Raw genomic sequence first — 23009 nt, forward strand, 5'->3', positions numbered from 1 at the left:
CCTGAATAGCCTGCTTCATCCACTTTTGCTTGGGGTTGATTTTGCCTTACAGAAAGCAACCATTAAAATTTCCCTTCCCTCTTCCAAGATTTAAAAAATAGTCAAGCATTATATAGAAAATACAGGAAGGACTATACCAAATAATAAATTAAAAACTGAACTCAAATGATGTATGCAGATTTAAAGCAAGTGCACTGGTATACTCTGTACAAAATGACACTAGAGTTTATAAACAGTTGGTGACAAAGAACAGTGGTTTCCAAGGAACTTACATAATTAGACCTTCAGAGGGCTCTAGAAATCTGCACTTTTAACAAGGACAGCAGATGACTTAGGTTTTGATTAAAAGTGTGGTTTGGGGAAGCACTTTTAACCTTTATTGTGTGTCATATTACATATACAATAAAATTAAAAATCATGTAATTGAACAAAAACTTTACACAAAATATTCATACCTAAATACAATACGGTTTTAAAAACAAAATATGTATATAGTTGTATTCATAAGTATAGTAGTCCCCCCTTATCCAGTTTCATTTTCTGTGGTTTCAGTTACTCATGGTCAATCACAGTCCCCAAATAGGTGGGTACAGTACAATATCACATTTTGAGAGAGAGAGACCAGTTACGTTCACATAACTTTTATTACAGTATATTGTTATAATTGTTCTATTTTATTAGTTATTGTTGTTAATCTCTTACTGTGTCTAATTTATAAGTTAAATTTTATCATAGCTATGTACATATAGGAAAAACATAGCATATGTAGGGTTTGGTACTATCTGAGGTTTCAGGCATCCACTGCAGGTCTTGGAACATATCCCCTGAGCATAAGTGGGGAGTATTACTGCATGTTAAACCAAAAGCTATGCAACACTGAGAAACATTAATGGGACAAATCCAAGTATAAATGACAATCCTCTGAATTCACAGGTTTCATCTGGCATCAAAAACCACCACTGTATTAAACTGAGTTAAGGACAACAAAAGTACTTAAAAATTATATATAAGATTTAAGACTTCCAAATCACCCTTTCTTTGCAATAAGCTAGCTTGTTATTTAGTTTAAAATGCACAAAAGAATGGGATTTACTATTTACTATGACAATTATAGATGAACTAAAAAAACTATTTCAATTTTTATGACCTTTTGCATGATACAAAAGACCAATGCATCAAAAAACACTGAAGCAATGTTAAAGGCAGTAATTTGTTGATCTTTAAAACTGTTAGCACATAACAATTTACTCTCAGTATTTAGGCTAATTTGTGACCCCACTTTTTCTGTTAGGTAGTATACACAATATTTTTATTTCCCCTCATATAATTTAGTTTGGCCATAAACTCAAGCTCAAGAATATACTTACATAAATAGTTACACACTACATTAGGACATTTTGGCCAAGAACAGACTGCACATACACATACAACAGTGGTCCCCATAAGATTACATTGCATTTTTGCTGTATCTTTTCTATGTTTAGATATACAAATACTTAGCATTATGTTAAAATTGCCTACAGTATTCAGTACAATAACACGCCATGCAGGTTTGTAGCCTAGAAGCAATAGGCTATACCACATAGCAAAGGTATGCAGTAGGCTATACCATGTAGGTTTGTGTAAGAACGATGAAATCACCTAAGGCTGCATTTCTCAGAATGCATCCCTGTCTTAAGCATGACTGTACAGAATCCCTAAAAATAAACTTGTGAGAACCAAAATCAACTAGTATTTAGATTATTTAGAACCTATACATTGATCCATGAAAATGCTAAATCATGTTTGTTTTTAAAATAAGTACTGTAATCCATTTTTACCAGAAATTTGTATTTATCAACCCTAGCATCATCCTTCATTTCCTCCTACCTCATAATTTGAAAGCATAGTTAAAAGGATACATCTTTTAGTCCTTTTCTTGTACATTATTCTGTATCCACACTCTCTGCATCTGATCGGATCCCTGGATTTTATTTCATTTTCTGTGTGACATTCTAGAAAAGAAAACACATTTACTCAATGCCTAAAAGGAAAACATTGCAGACAAGCAAATTATCTTAACTGTATTTTTCACCCAAAGCAACCCAAAGGACTAAAATACACTCAATCTCAAGGGTGTGCTGCTATTACTAAATATATCTGGTAGGAATGAAAATAGTTGTACGCAATGCTCTTTTTTCCAGGAGAGAAAATGATATCTTAACAAAAAGCTTTTAAAAAAATGGTTGCTAAAATGTTCTACTTTATAACTTGGAACATCAATTAACTAATTTAAACAAAGGATAAATGTAATAATTTCAAAAAAACTTAAGTAAAATACTCTTACTTTATGTAAATGCTATTCATACCTCCACAGATATATATCATTGGCTGCTGCTTTGGTGGTTGAACGTCCTTCTGGGTGTCCATTGTTAGTCTCTAAAATCACAAATTCAAATATTGAATATCTCAGAGGGGCTTCTCACAAATCCAACCAAGCTCCATTTTTCTCAGGAAAAGCTAAAAAGGTCCCAATTCCTAATCTGTACTTTTCTCTAAACTCTATGGAGTAGGTCTAAAGGATGAAACACATCCAAACTAGACACAATAATAAATACTTTATACATGTTATTTCACTATAATCCCCACAACAATCCTAGGAAATATCATTCTTATATCACAGATGAAGAAACCGAGGCTTAGAGAAGTTAATTTATGCAGGATTACTCAGTTTAAGAGGCAAAGGGATTCAGATATAACCACAGGGCTCGCATTCTCATTTAAGAAGTTCTGTTTTTCCAAACTGTAGCCGGAGATAGCAAAAAAAAAAAAAAAAAAAAATTCTCTCTCTCAACAGAACAGGCTAACCGAAGGGGAAAAATATGAAATAATTCCTAGCGGCTAAACAAAATAAGGGAAGGCTGACAGCATGGTCGCTATCTCCAGCGCCTCCCAACTCTAACCCCATACTCGACCTTTTTAACCCCAAGTGTCTTTCCAGTTTTGGCCCAAATACCCACGCACGAATCCCAAGCCACCAATCCCTACCTACGCAGCACAAAGAAACTTCTCACTCCGTGATTCCAAACAAAACTCAGCGTGAAGCTGTGTCGCTGCCAACTTCCGGCACTGACATATGACGCACAGTAGAGTCTCCGCCCCTTCCGCCCTGGGAGTAGGGGGAGCTTGGATTGCGCAAAGGCGAGCGAGCGGGTCCTTTTGTATGTTCGACTCTGTGGTCATAAGTGGTGTTTCGTCCTCAGCTAACGAAGTTGGTTGAAAGTAATACTTTTCCGGAAGGGCAGAGGTTAGAAGAGAAACCGAGATGACAAGTGCCGGTGGAATCCTAGGCTAGCGACGAACATGGAAGAGTCGATTCCACCAATGATTTCCACGTAGAAAAACACTTTCCAAATTGCGTTTTTCAAATTGTTTGGTGGTAACTGTGCTGGGTCAGTGGGGCAGCTGCTTCCTATCCTTTCCGTGATTTCGTTTTTGCTTTCTGGCCGTTTCTCTTCTAGGCTCCTGTCATCCCTATCTCCCACTCCTTTTACTCGTTTTAAAGCAAAGGTTAGCGTGAGGGTAGCTACATCAACTCCCACTTAAAGCTAAGGGATTTTGGTAGCTTTAGGCTGTCTACTAACCCTCCTTCTGTCTCATGTATTCCTCCATAGAAAAAACAAAACGTTCTGCTCAGTGGAGGTGCGTTCTTTCAAAGATCAAAATTTCAGTGAGATAAATCAGTTCGGTTCAGAACGTTTATCCTTGTTTACTTTTCTCACAGCAGGCATTTTACTTATATTAAAAGTAGGTGAAGAAGATAAAATCATTGAATTTTCAAAAATAACTTAGTTGTTAATAACTATTATAAAGTTATTCGGAGAAGCAGGCTTGCATTCTCCCAACATGCACTATGTCTTTGGTATCTTGTAAAGCAGGCTACATTCCTATCTGATCCTCCACCTGGCAACTTGAGGACTTTGAGCTTCACCATTCACTTCCAGGAGTTCAAACTGTGGTTGCATCTCCACAGACCAGCTTGAGGGACTTGATCTTTCCAGTCTTCCTATATGCCAATTCAGAAATTTCCAGGGAAACAGCAGTTCCCAGTTTCTTCCTCCACAGACATACAGAACATAGATATTTTGCCATTAGCCCTGTTAAAAAGTACCTGTCCTTTCAACCAAAGAGGTAATGCAATACAGGAGTCAAAATAGGCTTCCCTACAAGAAGTATTAGATACAATCATTGTTGTCATAAGAGAAAGATAATGGAATGATCCCAAAAGTGCATCTTTCATATTTGCACACTGTCTTGGATTTTAACTCTCTGGTTGAAATACCGAGATGATTCTGGCACAGAACAATCTACAGAGATCAGAATGGATCAACATATGTAGAATACAAACAGATCCTAGGACCCTACGGAAGGGCAGGGTAATGACAAGTCATAGCAAGGAAATCCAGAATTTCAACAAGAGTTCACACTGCTGCTAGTTCCCAATCTAACACTCTCTTTGCTATCAGCAGAAACCTGTAGTTTTAGGATCCCTATAGAGCATGCTCAGTGTAAGCAACCCTATTAATTAATGATAACATTAACTAACATTTCTTGAGCACTTACTAGACACTAGAAATCATTGCATTGCTCTCTTCAAATGGGGGTAGTTGTTTTGACATCCTGGACAGTAGCACTTTTAACTCCTGATAATATGGTTATGGAGATGTAAGTTGCTACTTTTTCCCTGAATCTCTTTCCTTTTTCCTTAATCATATTCACTTAAGTATATCTGCATAGCTTGAATGTTATGGTAATTGGGAAACTCTTCCATCATGTTTTATTGGGTGGTCCTACCAAGAAGCATTAGATCTTGTGGAAAGCAGATGGGTTTTAGAATTCCGAAGTCAATGATGATATGACACCCAATCCAAGAAAGGAAATAAAAAAGGCAAAAGACTGTGGTGGGTAAAGAATATGAAAATATATCTCAGTGGTTTAAATCTGGAGTATATAAATAAAGCCCAGGGCAAGCTATATATAACCAGGTACCTTTTTTCCCTTTTGGGGGCAGGGAGGAGTGAAAGGAGTTATGATATACTCTTTTACTCTTCCATTGTAATAAAATAACTCAAGAAAAATAAATAAACTGGAGAAAAAAAGAAAAGGACAATGTTTAAATGGTGCTTTGGAATTATGTGGATTTTATTTAACAATAGGCAAAACTCCCTGTCCTGTTAACGTTGAGATAGGGATGGGGAGCAGACATTAAATAAGTAGATAAGATGGGATTTTAGAAGTTAATAAATTACGCAGAGAAAATTCAGCAGAATTCAGCAGGATTGCAAATGCTGGGCAGGGAAGGGCAAAATGGCTGTAACAGAGATTTGTTTGACGAGCTGGAGAGGGTACTACTCACTCTTCCTGGGAGGGTGTGGTAGGCTTCAGAGAGGTGCTGTCTTGAAGAATGTGTAATTAATGAATTCCTTACCTAAATGCTACAGGTACGTTAGACTTAACAATCTCCCACTAAATTCATCTTGTTTTCTCTCAAGCCTGTACTCTTTGCTCCTTGCCCCATGCAGTTGATTCTGCCAACTGAATATGTCCAGTTCAGGTTCTTCTCCACCCCCACTATCTACTGGGGAGATATGGTAGCTTCCTACTTGTCTCCCTGCAGCCACCCTCACCTCTCTTCCTTCTCTTCTCCATTATACCACCAGAGTGTCCTTTCTAAAATGCTCTGCATTACCTAGAGGATAAACTTCAGACTCTTAACTTGTATCCAGAACTCTCCAAGACTTGGTTTCTTCATTTCTCAAGAATTTCCTCATGCCCTTTCTCCCAACAAGTCTTAGTTTCCAGCTATAACAAATTATTTGCAGTTTCTCTAATGTGCCCAACTGCTCTTGCACAATTTGTTTTGAGTCTGGAATTTTCCTGCTCTTCTACATTTTGTTTTAGGTTTGGAATTCTCTGTTATCTGCCTTTTAAATTGCCACTTTTCCATCTAAATCTACCTCATGTCATGGTCTTTATGAAGTTGGCACTGCACCCTCTTCTCTAGTAGGCTTAGCAGGTCCCTCTTTCCTTTGAGCTACTACTGTTCCTCTGTTTTAGCATTTGCACTGTACCAGTGAGCCCCTTAATGAGAGTAACTGTGCCTTCCTCAGCATTATATATCCAGTACCTAGCCCAATAATTGGCATATAGTTGGAACTTAATAATTGTTAATGAGTTCGATTTTAGATGACCAAGGGACTTCCAGATAGAGAAGTGTCCAGTCACAGGAGAGTGGTGGTGGCACCTGTTACTGGTTTAAAAGTTATGGCTGGGCCGGGCACAGTGGCTCACGCCTGTAATCCTAGCACTCTGGGAGGCCGAGGCGGGAGGATCATTTGAGCTCAGGAGTTCGAGACCAGACTGAGCAAGAGCAAGGCCTCGTCTCTACTAAAAATAGACGGACAACTAAAAACATGTAGAAAAAATTAGCCGGGCATGGTGGTGCATGCCTGTAGTCCCAGCTACTCGGGAGGCTGAAGCAGGAGGATCGCCTGAGCCCAGGAGTTTGAGGTTGCTGTGAGCTAGGCTGATGCCACGGCACTGTAGCTCAGCCAACAGAGTGAGACTCTGTCTCAAAAAAAAAAAAAAAAGTTATGGCTGAAGATCTGAATGAGAATTATATAAGCAAGGGATGATAAACTAAGAAAAATGCTGACATGAGACATCTCATTTAGGGATTAGGCCGAGGAAAAGAAGCCAGTAAAAGGATACTAGGGAAGATGTCAAGAGCATAAGACTGTGCCTGGCATCTATAGCTCAGTAAATATTGGATGAAAATTAGGATTTAAAAATGTATCTGGCATTGAAGGTACTTGGGTGTTTGTGATGCCACAAAGGGGATATTTGTAAACAATGAACACATTTCAGTCTGTTTTTTATTAATAGCCTTTTTCTTTTTTATGTATATACACAAAATTCATATATATTCATTGTAGAAACATGAGAAGAAAATACAGATAAAAAGACAACTGGAAAACAAACATAATCCTGTCCAAAGATAGTGTAACCAAGTTATTCATACCTTTCAGACCTGATCCTGTGTACATCTACACTTTTCATCTAAAAGGAGCCATTCAATTTGTAACCTGCTTTTTACACTCGGTAGGTTGCAGAAACATTTTCAAGTGAATATTCTCCTACATTATTCCTAATGGCATGCCGCTGTGGGACACATTAGCCTTTCTAAATACAATAATGCTTCCCAAAGTGAGGAAGGGGAGAGGAAGAGCCTTTCAAACTAGGAAGTCCTTGAGGGCTTGGGCCGGGTGGAAGAGTGAGAGCTAGAGGCAGAGCGAGGCCAGGGCCTGCGGGCGGCCGGGGCGGGGCGCGGCGGAGCAGGGGGAAGGGGCGGCGCGGGGCGGGGCGTAGCGGTTACTCGGGGCGGGCAGTTCAAACCGAAGGAGGGAAACGCGGCGGCCGGCGCGGAGCTGGCGTGGGGGTTGCCATAGCCGGGCATCCCTAGGGGCGAGGCCGAGGCTCCTCCCCGGCGCACCCAGGAGCGGCTGCCTGGCTCCGGGCCCTAGACGCTCCCCGCCCGGCCCGCAACCCGGCCTCCAGGTGGGCGGGAGGGGAGACACAGCTCTGAGCCCGGTAGCGGGCCTCTGGGCGTCCAGGTCCCCGAGCCCGAGCCCCACTGTTTTCCAGGTGCTGGGACTTGGGAGGCGCACGGCAGCCCTTTGCTTCCCCGCTCCCTGCGCTCCAGGTGACTCCCACTGTCCTCGGCCGCCCCCAGCAGTCTGCGCCGGCCCGGCAGGGGGAAGGTCGCCGGAGGCCGAGCGGATCTCCGACGCCGGTGAGGCCGTTACCCACCTACCCGCTGATAGCACCTCGCCCCGTAAATGACAACGCTGCAGTTCACACTGCCTTTTCAGGAACCCGAATTTGGGAAATTTACTCATTTCTGAGACTAGTTGGAGAAAACAAGGATATTAAGATTACTGTTGTCTGGAGGGCTGAGGAAATTCAAAATGATTTAGGCCTTTTCAAGTGTTAAAAATAATCCCTGCAGCATGTACTCTATGTCCCCTTCAACTTTTAGCTTTCACCAAGCTGCTGGACGTTTTAATTAATTGTTCAAACTAAAGTTTTTAGGTGGCCTTTCTTTGGCATGAATTTTACAGGCAAAGATGAGAGATTTTCTTGTTTGGAGTCCTACATAACTTTGACGTCTAGTAGCTCAAGATTTGCTGATGGTAAGATTTTTCGCTTTAACAAATGAAGGAAATTTGGTTGTAATACAGTTAAATAATGTCATTTCATTCCCTGATTCTATAGGTGTTTTTTCTTTTTTTTTAAAAGAGCACTTTGGAGATAAGTTTTCTCAACCCTTTGTCTGGAACCTGGTTTTAAAAAGTGAATATCGAAGAGACTTGTTTGATTCATCAGTAAACTGTTGAGTCATTAAAATAAGCCCGTGATTTCACATGAATAATCTTAAAATAACATTAAGTTTTGAGACCAGTGCCTTGGTGTAGTCGACAGATGAAAATGACAGGAGAGAAAGCACGTTGGAGGCAACTTCAAATGTGTAGATCAACAGAAAAAAAAACCATTTTTTTCTGGTCATAACAAGTAACCTGTGGACTTTGGGGGAAGGGGATCCCAATTTGTTTCTAGTAACTTGCCTTTCAGTTTCCCGATTTCCAGCATGGTGAGACACCTAGTGGTGAAGTGGCGGAATAGTTACATTTGTTTTAACTTTAAAAGGACTCTGACCTAATTTTATCAAATTGAGTGAAAGCTGTTACTTAATAGAATGATTCTCAGGTGTGGAAACAGTTCGTGGGTGGAGATGTAATTTTAAAACACATTCTTATTAATTTAATATTTGGAAATAAAAAATTTTTTTAAAACAGTACAAATTCTAGAAAGCAGAGTTTGATGATAATAATGGCTCATGAACATGTGCAGAAGTTAGTGATCTGAGAGAATATGTAGCAGAAGAGGACATGTGTGAAATTTATCAAAAAGGAGTATAGGTTTAAAAGGTTAAAAAACATGTAGATATTTTTCCCAGCAAAAATGATTTTCTAATGATCATTATACCATAAAGAAATAATTTCGTTTTGTGTTTACAGTAGCAGTTTGCTTTTATAACAAAGCTCATTCACTCACATATTTAACTGATATAGCTTAGATTTAAATAAATTACTATTCCATGACAGTCAATTAAAATATATCTTCCCAGGATCTTTTAATACAGAAAAATTGTGCCATTTAGCTTGGAGAAAACTTTGAAGGAATGACAATTTTCCAAGTGCCTTTTGAATAATCTGGAGAAATATCAAAAGTATAATAAATTTCTTTTCTTAGCTTTTTTGAGTTAAGATTTAATTCAGATTTCTAAAAAGAAGGAATATGATGCTACTGTTCAAAAGGTTAAGGAGTAAAATATTTCCTACTGATATTCCTTGCTCAAATAATTACCAAGTAACTGTTCTTTAAGTAATTGTGTTGAATTCTTTATTTGCAACTTCAAGAATATTATATGCAAGAACAGGGTCTCTGTTGTTAAAAAAAAATAGAATATTATAAAGGGTGGTTTTCTCACACATAGTTGCTTATTATCTGTGAATTCAAGCCAGCAACTGGGCCTTGTGTCTCAAAATATTTGGAAACTGAAACATGAATGAGTACAACATACCAAGTTTGAAATGGCCCTGTATCTAGGGTGCAGTGGTTTATTTTGGTTAGCTCAAGAAGAATGTGTCAGTAATTTAGAGCCTTGTAAAGATATAAGTCTGGGAATTTAGACCTTGTGAATGGTCATGGGGACTAGATTTCTGCAACAGGTCTGTGTTATGTGTATGAACAACATTACGCTGGAGTTCAGCCTATTGCTGCATTAGATCTAGTGGCAGCACTCATAGTTTGACATATTTCCCAAAGTCATGTTTAAAAAGTCACATATAGTGTTTTTTAAGTAGTTTTATTTACATCCCAGAACTTTTAAAAGAAATAGACTAGCATACATATGCTAGAATATTAAAACTAAGTTTATGTACTTTAGTTCTGTTAAAGTCATCATAAGGTAATAAAATAATCTAAAAATGATGCTGCTAGGTTTTTTCCTTAAGGGTAGTTCAAAAAAATTTGTGCATCATACTTACTATGGTTAAGTCAAGTGATCTGAGAGCATTTGTAACCTGAAAATTTTATGATGTTTTATGATGTCAAGAAGTTGTGTTAAGTAGGATACACATCAGTTCATTGAGGAGTAGATTTGGTTTTTTAAAGTAACTTTTTAAAATTGCCATACAATTTTCCCCATTATTATCTGTATTCCTAACAAATCATGTATTTTGATGTAAGCTGCCTGGCTACTCATCCAAAAAAGAATAAATTTCTTTTCGCTTTATAGAAACAGAGATTTTGAAGATGTCACAAAGGCACTCAGGTCAAGCTGGCACTGGAACGGGAAATGAGGTGGACTCTCCTACTGTCAATTTCAAGTACTGCAACTTCAGAGATTTCTCCACATCTTCATTTCAAGATAGTGCCTATAATGAGTTAAAATCTTACAGCTTTGATAATACAGATAAAGAATTTTTTCGAAAGAAAGAAAAAGGCCCAACATTAATCCATGAGCATCCTGAAACTTCAGGCCTGAGCTTGCCACTAGAGTCTCCCACTCCACAAAAGAAATTTCTCTTCTCTAGGAAGGAAGAGGATAAAACCCCAGAACTTTGTGAAACTCCTAAAATCAGTGGGAAAAAATATTTACTGCGCAGAAGGTTGGATGTAGCTTTCTCTCTTCTAAAGGGGGACTCTGAATCACAAAATAGTTCTTTAGAAAGTAGTGTAAACCAAGTTCTCAATTTAGAAAAAAATATTACAAGCAGTGCTTCAGGTGTTCCAAGGCAAAATTATTTTAGCTCTTTAGTTACGAGTACTTTAAAAACAGAAGAAGTGACTTCAAGTAGTCAAAAATTGAGACTTAATTTTTCTCAACAAAAGACTTCCACAATAGATAATTCTAAAGATGATAGCCTATTTGAAGTTGAATGTATATCTCCAATTCAGGGCAATAATTTTAAAGACTCTATCACACGTGACTTTAGCGATAGCAGTTTATGCGTTAGTGATGAGAATACATATCACGAACTTCTGGGCTCCTCTATTAGTGGAACAACTTGTGGAACAGGTGAAGACATATTTGTGACTCCAGTAAGTAATCTTGTAGCAAATATTAAATTTAATGCAAGTCAAGCACCTTTTCCTTCAACTGAAGTGAGAGGCAATGTTTCAACTCCTGAAGACAGTGGTTTTAACTCTCTTAGCTTGGATAAATCAGAAGATTCCCTCTCTGACCAAGAGGGTTCTTTTCATGAGTTGCTTCAGAAACATAAGGGAACTCTCAAAGTGGGGGACACTATAAGAAAGTCAAGGCGTCTTGTAAGGACAAGAAGACTGTCCACCCTTCGGGAGCAAGGCTCACAGTCAGAGACAGAAGAGGAAAAGCAGACCATCCACTCTGACTCTGAAGCAAGACCAGCAGCTGCTTCTGACATCTCAGAGAGTCAGCTAAACAGTGATAAGAGTGGGGATTTGACTTTAAGCTTTAAGAATTTATCAAAGACCCCAGCCTTGCAATTAGTGCATGAGCTCTTTATGAAAAGTAAAAGGAAAAGATTTCAGCAAAACAGTGCACACGAATTCTTAGAAGAAAGGGATGGGGGGAAAATAGCTGTACTGCAGTGTTTACTTGCAGGACTGATTGGCAAGAAAATGGGTTTAGAAAAACTAGACATCTTAACAGAATTAAAATATAGAAATTTACAGCATATTCTTGCTATGGTTTTAGATTCCTTGACTGCAGAAAGCCTATGCAGGTAAGAAATAAAAGTTGCTTATGAAATAAAACTTCTATGTTTTTTTAAGTTGGAAAATTTTTCTGTGATTTGAGTGGTTGTCCTATTCTTTTGTTTGTTTGTTTGTTTTGTTTTATTATCTCTATCTCTGGTTGTCTTATACTACATCAAAGATGGTTTAAGTGAACCTCCCAATAAAGCTTGATAGTATAGTTCCTTCTATGTAAAAGCCTGCTTTAGTAGCAACAATATAGTCTTTTTTTGAGTAGTTATAGTTCTTATCACTGTCATTTGGAAAGAGAGTTACTAAAAGTTGAATTTTAAATTTTCATGATGACAAGCTTTATTCCATGGAAGTTGCTTAATGATTTATTTAACACCTCAAATCCTATTGTCAGACTGCAAATTGTATTAAAGTTATGACACTTGGTCAGAAATAATGTAAAGCATTGTGGTAGCTGAGAAATGACAACATACAAAGGATACCATTTAATTATTTAAATTCTAGAATCCAAGAACAATGGTTAGCTTTCATTTTAGGCTTTGGTCTTTCCAGAGATCAAAGAAATGTGGATTATTTCATTGTCATGGCTAACACAGCAGTGAAAGTTAATTACTTTGGGGAATTTCAAGAATTTGAAAACTGAAGAATTTGTGTTCACAGATATTCCAGTAGATTGAATGCTGCTACATAATTAAAGAAAGACTAAGACATTTAGGAGTATTGAGGGTGGGAGGTGGGGTTACAAATAACTAAAATGAGTCTGTGTTCATGCTGGCAATTTGGGGGAGTTGCAGAGCTATCAGAAGACAAGAACCTTGGGAATGCCATGGCCAGGAAGGAGGGAAGTCATGTGAAACAGGATTTCTGCAAGGTGATGGTTGGGGGAGATCTTGATAGGTATATGTCAAGAGTTTGGTTCATAGAGTTCTTGTTTTTATGGCCAGTACTTCTATTAAAGCCTGTCTTCACCTTTCTTCCATACATTAATTATGGGCTATTGTAGAGATTGTAGAATTCCATAGCTAGAAATCTTCTGAGATATCTAGTTCAATCATATATTTTACAGGTGAGGAACCTTGAGACCCAGAAGTTAAGTGACCTGCCAACAGTCACTCAAAGAGATAGGAATAGATCTAGTCTACAATTGAGCTCTTGAATTTCTAATCCAGTATTTTTCCACAAACTCTTATTAAAGTTTAAGGCCTTTTACAATAGAGTTGATCAGGAACATATGTGGTGTAACCCAAATAGGATAATAAACAGATTAGTGCACCCATAGATGTATGCCTTTTAAAAATGTTCAAAAGATAAGTTATTTGTTTAAAAAATTAAGGAGATGGCTGAGATATAGGAATGTTATTTTATATTGCATATGGACCAGTTAACATAAAAAATCAGGTGACACGTTTGGGTGGTCATTTGTGCTAGCAGTTGATATTCAGTCATATTTCTACAATTACCTCTCCTGGCCATCCCTCCATACTTAAAACTTACAGCATTTGCACTGCAGAATGGGTATCTCTGTTAGCAGTGTCATTCTTGGTAACATGAGAGTTGATGGTCAGTTGAAATATTTGTGGCAATATCCAATTATATAGTTCATTTCTTCCCCATTAATGGGTGACTTTCTGCCTATTCCTCTCCTTCCCCCTGAGATAAGGCACATATATCAGCTTAGTTTGAGCAGCATTGAGAGGCAATGACAACTGAAGTGGCCGTGGTAGCTGGAAGAATAGTAGTGTTGACAACTCAAGCATTATCTGGGGCCCTCCATAGCAAGTGACTTTTTTTTCAATCTTCTTATCCCTCACCTTCTTCCCTTTGAGTGATTTGTTAAAGCAGAGTAATTAAAAAGACTAGCTTAACAGTTGAGGATTACTTTTTCTTTAACAATTAATATAGTCAAAGTTATTGATAAATAAACAATCACTGGACAAAAATTGTGTTTTTTCTTTAGCTGCTTTCTCCTCAGAAACTTGAGTTAATAAAATAGGAACTTTGTGTTGCTACCCATAATAGTATTTATGATTTGGCACTTAGTACTGCCAATGAAGGATTAATTGTTCTTACATTTATTTAATCAAAATGACAGATTTGTTAAACACAGTAATAGGAGAAATTGATAAAACCTCTTGTGCTACAGAGGATAATCATTTCCTGCACACCGTGTTCCAAATTTTTCATCTTAATGCCACATTTGGAGTTAAATCCTCTTAATCAGTCTCCCAGTGGACCCACATTGGCTTTATATGACCATTTATAAAATAGTAATCTCTCAATGTAAGGCTGAAATATACTTAATATTTTAATAGGAATTCTTTCATATGGTAACTCAATATGGCACAACAATGTTGACCAAGTCATGTTTTTATTTTGAAATATATTTTTTAGGATTGACTATGCACAGCAAGGTCATATTTTTAATGTAAATTTTTAGGTTTAAATTTACTGCCCAGAATCTTTAAAACAAGTTTTTCTTACTAGTTACCAAACACAAAAAGTGTTAATCTTATGGAACATGTACAATATAAGGACTGATCTTTTTGTTATAGTGTTTGGAAAGTAAGCAGAAATTGGCGCGAAATTGTTGTTCAAGATAAGAGAGCAAATCGGAGGAGGAAATTTTATATCACACAACTGAAAACAGATTCTGAGGTAATGTATATAATACTTTTCTAAAATGGATTTTTATAAATATGTAATAATCCCATACTGCTAGACAACCTAATTTGGTTTTCCTGCTATCTTTTATGCTTTTGCATTTAGCAGACATTCACTCATAAACTCTTTACTTTTCCCATACTCCATGTTCACCTAGTCTTAAGTGGAATAGACTACCTAGCATCAAGAACATCTTGTTGGGTTTTGATGCTGTTTAAGTGTATGTGCTGTAAGTGGCATTTGAATACCAATGATATGCTGGATCCTATTCGTAATTAGATGCCCTGATAACATTTTTATCCAGTCTTTTGAGTGGATAGTACATGCCAGTGAACTGTGCCAGCTGCTCAGATTAGAATGGTGAACATTTCTGATGTGGTCCCTGTCCTCTTGGAGCTCATACCCTGGGGGTGATACAAGTAAACAGGTGACTACGATGCAGGTGTGTTAGAGAAAGCTCAGAGTTTTATTGGATTCAAAGGAGTGTTTACTTGGGAATCAAGGGAAGTGTATCTCAGCTGAGACTTGAATGATGAGCTAGCAGTTAGCCAGGTGAAGAAGATGGGGAGGAGGGAATAGCATATACAGGCCTGTAGGTGAGAAAGCATAGCAGATTTGTACCTGTATTCCCTTGAGGATTTGAGATCTGGCTTTAAAGTTACAAGAAAAGTCTTACAGAACCTGATGAATTCTTCCCAGACACACTACTTTGTGTAACAGGCTTCTGATTACTCTAGTAACTCCTGTTTGATTGTAGATTCAACTTTCCAGCCAAAAGAGACTCTAAGAGTTCTCTTATTCTTGTTCTACTAAAAATTATTTAATAACATACTGTAAGTAAATTTCTAATTTGACTAAATATAATAATTGAGATGAAGTATAACAGAAACAAATATGAACACCTAGATACAGACTGGTAGGTTTCTCATTACAGTGAAATATTAGGGATTGCTGTTAACTAAAACTTTGACTTTCTTTTTTATTCTGAAGAAAAGTTTTACCTTCTCATCTATTCAGAGCTCCTGGCTACTAACTGCTGCAGCTGCTGGCTCTGGGAGATTATATTAGGTCATTGAATGTGAAATATCTGATTTCGAATCAAAAGTTTAGTTTATTATATCTCGAACAAGAAGCAGTCCAATTAATCAAAGTATACACCCAAACTGTTGACACAGTTTTGCCATCTTAATGGTAGCTTGTTTATGCCAGCAGCCAAGAAGCATGGAGAGCAAGTGGTAATGAAATCATAAAAGGCATTTTCCACAGCTTGTGAGAATTGAATATTTTTCCTTGAAAGAAGTGGTCCAAAGCCTGGAAGAAGTGGTAGTCAGTTGGTGCCAGGTCTGGTGAATACAGTTGATGACAGAGAGTTTCCAAGTCCAGCCTCTGTAGTTTGAGCAGCGTTGTTTGTGCGATACGTGGTCGAGTGTTGTCTCGCAAGAGGATTGGCCTGTCTCTATTGACCAATCTTGGCTGCTTAATCGCAAGCATCTTCATCATTTCATCCTATTGGTTGCAGTAGACATACACTGTAATCTACTGACCAGGTTTCATGAAGCTGTAGTGGACAATACCAGTGCTAGACCACCAAACAGTCACCATTAGCTTTTTTTGATAAATATTCAGTTTTGGACTGTGTTTCGGCACTTCATCTTTATTCGACCATCGTGCTGAACACTTGCGATTGTCAAAAAGAATTCAGGCTGGGCGTGGTGGCTCACGCCTGTAATCCTAGTACTCTGGGCGCCCGAGGCAGGAGGATTGCTCAAGGTCAGGGGTTCAAGACCAGCCTGAGCAAGAGTGAGACCCTGTCTCTACTCAAAATAGACAGAAATTAGCTGGACAACTAAAAATATATAGAAAAAATTAGCCGGGCATGGTGGCACATGCCTGTAGTTCCAGCTACTCGGAAGGCTGAGGCAGAAGGATCGCTTGAGCCCAGGAGTTTGAGGTTGCTGTGAGCTAGCCTGATGCCACGGCACTCTAGCCCAGGCAACAGAGCAAGACTCTGTCTCAAAAAAAAAGAATTCATTTTCATAACAATATGGTGTAGAAATGGTTTGTCTTTATGTTGTCACAGCAAAGAAAGGCAAGCTTGAGACGATTTCTCTTCTGATGCTTGTTTAATTCATCTGGAACCCATCTATCCAGCTTCTTTACCTTGCCAATTTGTTTCAAATGGTCCAATATTGTTGGATTTGTAACATCAAACCTTGCTGCTAATTCACGCGTAGGTTGAGATGGATTTGCTTCCACTACAGCTTTCAGCTCATCATTATCCACCTTGGTCTCAAGTTGCCCACGTGGCTCATTTTTAAGATTAAAATCACCAGAATGGAACTTCTCAAACCATCGATGTACTATGTGTTCATTAGCCACATCCTTCCCCAACACTTTGTTGATATTTTGAGCTCTGTGCTGCATTGGTTCCACAACAGAACTCACATTCGAAAATAACACAACTTTTTTTACATGGTTTCACAAAATTGCTCTAAAAAAAATTTTTGAAAAATAATCACAAGACAAAACATGCAGTAGAAAGACTGAGGATGTACCTTCATTATAAAATAAAACTAGAAGCGTCAAAGTGAAATATCAGAGATATCAACTGTCAAAGTTAGTATTTAAGGAAATCGCACATTTCATACTTAATAACCTAATATCAGTGAAGATATTAATTGCCTTCTTAATATACCTATTTAGAATGCTGCCCTACATGCTAGGGACAGACTTAAAAAAAACAGTTTTTTAATCAAGCACCATTAATATTTAAACGTTTGGCTGCCTATGTTCCTTAGCTCCTCTAAGGAAGAAACATGTGCTGTGTCAGCACATTACCTTCAGGTTAATTCCAGATAAAATATTCTATCCTCATATTGTAGGCATCGTTTTTTTAAAAAAACTTGGTTTCTTAAAGAACTATACTTTTTTTCCTTTCTTAAACTCTTTTTCTTATTTTGTTTTGCTTTTCAGAACTTTTTAAAAAGTAATACAAGTATATGGTTTAAAAAGTCAAATCGGACTATTACATTTATAATAAAACCCACCATTCTCCTGTGCTCTCTCTTCATGCTCTTGATTCTTTCCCAATCAAGGCAATCACTTTCAATGCTCCCTCCATATTTCTAACTAATGGCTTTTACTGCTGTTTCTTTATTTTTTCCTATATAGGGATTAGGTTAGTTCTCTAACCTTTCATCACTACTATCACTACCTACCTAACCCCCCCCCTAAATTCCTTTCTTTTATCTTATAATTACACCACCAATCCAAATTAGGGGCTGACATGAATAAGACTGTGTTGAGATTATTATTACTTTTTCACAGCTGCAACATGTTGTATATTACACATTCTTTCCTGTATAACTTTTTTCAGAGTTAATAATTGTCTAGTTTTTCTTTCTTTTTCTTTTCTTTTCTTTCTTTTCTTTCCTTCCTTCCTTTTTTCTCTTTCTTTTCTTTCTTCCTTTCCTTTTCTTTCTTCTTAGTGTTTCTCCACACAGATCCCCGATTCATCTCCCATTATCCACCAGAACTGAAAGTCTCCTCTGTGTGAGTCCAAACAAATCAGGTATTCTACCTGTTTATTCTGTTTCTCAGTGACCTCCTTCCTGGGGCCCTTTGCCCTTCTATTCCAATGTGGACTGGTTGCTTTCTTCTTAAGCTATCCCAATGGATCATTACCAAAACAATTATAAAAGGAAGTTGTTTGATGGTTTTCCTCACATACAAGTGTTACTGAAACACTTAGTGTTTCTGAAAACTTAGTGTTACTGAAAACTTCTGATCCAGAACAGAACAGGTGTGTAAGTTGATCTCAACTTTATCTGTTTTCTTGGGAACAGTGAGAATGAGCATTAGAATTAGAATACCACACCTTTTCTATTGAATTTCTTAATGTATTCTTCATTGTTCTTTCATATTTGTGGAAATGAACAACCATCAGATGACTCCACCCTCACATTTAAATATTTTCTGGTAATGTGATGATAACTATATTGTGCAAATTTTTGGTACTCATGAATGTGTGTGTTTGTTGACTGCTTTGCCTCTTGTTCAAAGATAGTATCATAGCACATGTTTTAAGCTTCACGAGGACAGGGTTTAGACTGTTTTATTCACTTGACGTCTAGTCAGTGTTCTATAAATATTTGTTAAGTGAATGGATGTTTCTTCTGTGGCTGAAATTTGCTCCAACATCATATCTTCATTTTTTTGGTGCATGCATAATCACTGTGTTTACCAACTGCATTGAAACCCAGTACGTATTCTCCTTTTAGTGTTTTCTTAGGACATGCGCTGTGGCCTAGGCTGGAAATCATTTATACAAATGTAGAATAAAGAGATGTATTAAGTCCACGAGATAATTGGTAAATTCAGCATGTTCAATTGGTATTCATTCTAATTTCTGAAGACCAACATTTATTCATTACATTTATGCATATATTTTTAAACTATTAATCATGTGATTCTTCAAGACCAGCTAACCTCATCTCTTGTATTTATCCTACTGTAATTTCTCATGCTTTTAGCTCTTTCCACAGTTAGGAGCCAATTGCAGCAAAGGGAGACTATCAAGGGAGAGGAAACATAATCGAAGTTGGACATGTAAGGAAATTCACTGGTAGTACTTTTTTTTTTTTTTTTTAAGGAGGGTCTCACTCTGTTGCCCAGGAATGTGGTGGCATGATCATAGCTCATTCCAGCCTTGAACTCCTGGGCTTAAGCACTCCTCCCACCTCAGTTTCTCAAGCAGTTAGGACTACAGGTGTACGCCACCACACCCAGCTAATTTTTTTTTCATTGTTTTAGAGACAGAGTCTTGCTGTGTTGCCCAGGCTGGTCTTGAACTCTTAGTTTCAATTGATCCTCCTGCCTCAGCCTCCTGAGTAGCTGGAATTACAGGCCATACTACATTTTATTTTGATAATTGGTTAAGAATGTCAATCTGTTTTTTAAAAACTTAATTATTTTTTCCCCATTACCAACCTTAACAAAATAGACTATAAGGATTACTCATTGAACATATTTCTTTTAATTTTTAATTATTTTTATATTTTCCAGCTTTATTAAGGTATAATTGACAAAAATTATATATAAGGTATAAAACATGATGCTTCGATATATGTATATATTGTGAAATGATTATCACAATCAAGCTAATTAACATATTTCTTGACTGAATATTTGAGTAATGTGGCAATCCAGTTCAGATGAGAAAGATTTTTTCTCCTTTTACAATATCAAAGCTGTTTAAAATTTAACTGTAGAAATGAATCAGCACCACGTATTTGCAAAAATCAGCCAAAGTAATTGGGCTTCATGGTATAACCAGTCCTACTGTTCTTGTGACATGTGGCTAAGGTAAGAAACCTTCAAAGAATTTCATAATATCCCATAGCAAACTTTCAAAAGATTCACTTCTTCTTAGAGCTTGGCTTAACACAGGGGTTGCAAACTGTGGTCTATAGGCCAAGACTTGTACGATACCGATGTTTTTAAAGTAAGCTTCATTGGAACATAGCCCCACTCTTTTGTTTACTTCTTGTCTACAGCTGCTTTCCCCAGGACCACAGAGTTGAGTAGCTGCAACTATATGGCCTACAAAGTCTAAAATAGATACATGCTATCTGGCCCTTTTCAGGAAAAGTTTGCTTAAAATAAATGGAAAAATAACCAATCATGCAAACTTAGAGCTAGAATTTATTGTTTTAATTTTTTCTTTTTATAGTTCTTTGACTTTTAAATGTTAGATGAGAAAAAAAAATTTTTGTTTTTTTCCTAAAAAGGAATGGTCTAGGGAGAAAATTCTGGTGGTATAAAACCACTTCCAAGCATTTAATACATGTGCATCAGAAAGCTATTGACTCCTCTTGTCTTTTACCACAGGGAGCTGTATTAAATGTCGAGGATGCTGCCACTCGGCTCCATCTTTTAAATCGCTCAGCTTTAAGATCTGTGCAAGCTCAGGCTAGGACATCCAGTTCTCAGAAAGAGCAAGTGTCAACATTATCTCCCTGGGGAGAAGTTTTGACACCTTTAGCAAGCTCTTCTGTTACTCACTTAAGTAGTAAACAGGAAGAATATGTTAAGGTGAGTATTTATCATAAGTTATTAGAAATAAATATTTACAGAGTTTGAAATAAAGCTCTTCTCTGTATGAAACCGGAAGATTTAGTGTATATGCTTTTACTGCAGGTTGCCAAAACGCTTTTTATTGATGAAGCATTAAAACCTTGCCCAAGGTGCCAATCCCCTGCTAAGTACCAGCCATATAAGAAAAGGGGACTGTGTAGCCGCACAGCCTGCGGTTTTGACTTTTGTGTGTTATGTTTGTGTGCTTATCATGGGTCTGAAGAATGTAGTAGAGAAGCAGCAAAGTCAAGAACTAGAAAAGATGCTCTCCCAGGAAGTGCCCAGAGTAAGCGGAATTTAAAACGCCTCTAAAGAGACTAAATATAAAAGACGCATTCCCCCATGCAGTGTTTTATTTGTCTGACGTAAAATTATGAATATTTTGAACATGTGCAAATCTTCCCATTAATGACAGATGATGATTTATTTCTAGTTTGTATATATTGGAATCTATGTCATTGTATGTTTTCTTTAAAGTGATGAGTTTTGAAAAACTTTTATTTTACTATGTCATTTTTACCCATTTTAATAACTTGGTGTTTTAAATAAAGTATATTCAGTGTTGTCATATACATGTATTTTATTGTTTTATGTAACATTTTAAATTTGTGCATTTCATCACTATGTGTTGAAATGTTCTTCATTCATTTTTAAAAATTAGTTTTCCAAATAATACTAAAAATTTTGAACTTGACACAGATGGCCTTATAGATTTGGAAAATGAGTACTTGACTGAAATGAAATATAAATAAAATGTTTTCAGAAGTTCTATGAATTTACTCTATAATTTCAATCTTTCTCATATTTGGGCAGACTTCTAGTTAAGTAAAATTTACTTAATATTGATAACTAGGAAGATATAAAAAGTAAATTATAGGAAATATGTGGTTATTCATAATGGGAGTCTTAGTTAATAAACCCTAATAAGTCATATATTTCAAATAAGTACTTTAAAAAATTTTAGAACTATAGTTACAGATTTTATTTATTTAATATAGCCTGGGTATTCATATTTTGACAAATTTGGGCTGATTGGAAAAGATAGTTTTATTTAAAAATAAGATTTACTAAGTTATTTAGGAAGTACCTCTTCAAAAATGATTTGACGTTGCATGTTCCGTTTGGAGAACAGCAAAAAAGAGATAAGTTCTATTGTTGAACAAATTACTAAAACCATGGGGAAATTTGAAGATAGTTTCAGAATTTTTTTCTTTGTGTTTAGGTAACTCTTATGTATATATATCTGTGTGTACACTCTACAGATTTAAATGCAGCTCTTATATATGATTTGAATAAATCAATTTAAAGTATGAATTAGACATAGAAATATTTGGGAAAATTTGCCTTAAATTTTAATTAATTAATTTAATTTTAATTAATTCAAATATAATATATAACAAATTATAATAATTAATTTTAATTAATTGTGAGTTAATACTTAACTCACAATAAAATTTTGATTAACTGCTAAATATTAATTTTTATGTATATCTTTTCTAATTCCACAAAGGATTTTTGGAAGCCAAACATAAATATGAGTAAAATGTTAGTTGTGTTTAATAAAAGTTACACAATTTCTGAATTTTACATCATATTTTCTGATTTATTTGATTCTAATCAAATTCAGTTTTTAATTCCTATTTAATTTCCTGAGACATCTTCTGTGTCAGGATCAAATTACTAGTTAATGTTCACTTAAGACTTAACTTTTTTCCTCCATCAGAGAAGTTTCTTTGTTTTTGGGAAATTTATTCCAGTCTTGATTCCCTTAATTTATAAAGTAAACTTTTTGATTTATTTAATCTAAACTACTTTTCTTTGTCCTCTCTTTCTGTGGCTCAGATCAAACCATATCTTCATCTGTCATATGAACATTATTGCTATTTCATACTCTTGATTTCTGCCTGAGCTAAGTCATTCCTGAAGTTGACTTTTCAGATCTTAAAAATCACAGATTCAGTTCCTTGATATGTTTTTAAAAAATGAAATGCAATGTTGTCTATTCTATATCATTTTAAATGTTCATATTTCCCAATATCTTTTGAATTTTTATTATTTTATTACAGAATAATGGGAAAGGAAATATAAGTGTTTTTTGTTTGTTTGTTTGTTTGTTTGTTTGTTTTTACCACTTTACACATGAAATTGCCAGTAGTGCAATTAAGGAATCTGGAATCCTATTTCTAGTACATTATGAGGCAATCTGTATCTTGCATATTGTGGTCATACTGCTCTCTCAGTGTGAACACATTTGTCATCTTGTGGTTACCCGGCCTATTAGAATGTAATATTTTATTTCATTTTGTTGGTGAAAGAGATTTTATCATATTTAATTTTAGAAAACAACAATAAGCAAGTGG

General features: G+C 36.4%; 1 protein-coding gene and 1 long non-coding RNA gene across 2 annotated transcripts; one reads left to right on the forward strand and one right to left on the reverse strand.

The window, feature by feature from the left end:
- Nucleotides 1-786: 786 nt before the first annotated feature.
- On the reverse strand, nt 787-3089 carry LOC105809754. The gene is made up of 4 exons (XR_001137461.1): nt 3028-3089; nt 2349-2418; nt 1902-1994; nt 787-959 (listed from the first exon to the last, which is right to left on the reverse strand). It is a non-coding gene; the product is annotated as an uncharacterized LOC105809754 (long non-coding RNA).
- Nucleotides 3090-7809: 4720 nt separating this feature from the next.
- FBXO43 (F-box protein 43) lies at nt 7810-21416 on the forward strand. Its single transcript, XM_012643596.1, has 5 exons — nt 7810-8231; nt 10400-11870; nt 14406-14508; nt 20404-20607; nt 20713-21416. Exons 1-5 carry the CDS (start codon nt 8147-8149, stop codon nt 20959-20961), a joined length of 2112 nt encoding a protein of 703 aa, XP_012499050.1. The 5' UTR covers nt 7810-8146; the 3' UTR covers nt 20962-21416.
- Nucleotides 21417-23009: the final 1593 nt, after the last annotated feature.

Source organism: Propithecus coquereli, unplaced genomic scaffold (assembly GCF_000956105.1).
Source record: "Propithecus coquereli isolate 6110/MARCELLA unplaced genomic scaffold, Pcoq_1.0 Scaffold2, whole genome shotgun sequence".
Classification (NCBI taxonomy): domain Eukaryota; kingdom Metazoa; phylum Chordata; class Mammalia; order Primates; family Indriidae; genus Propithecus; species Propithecus coquereli.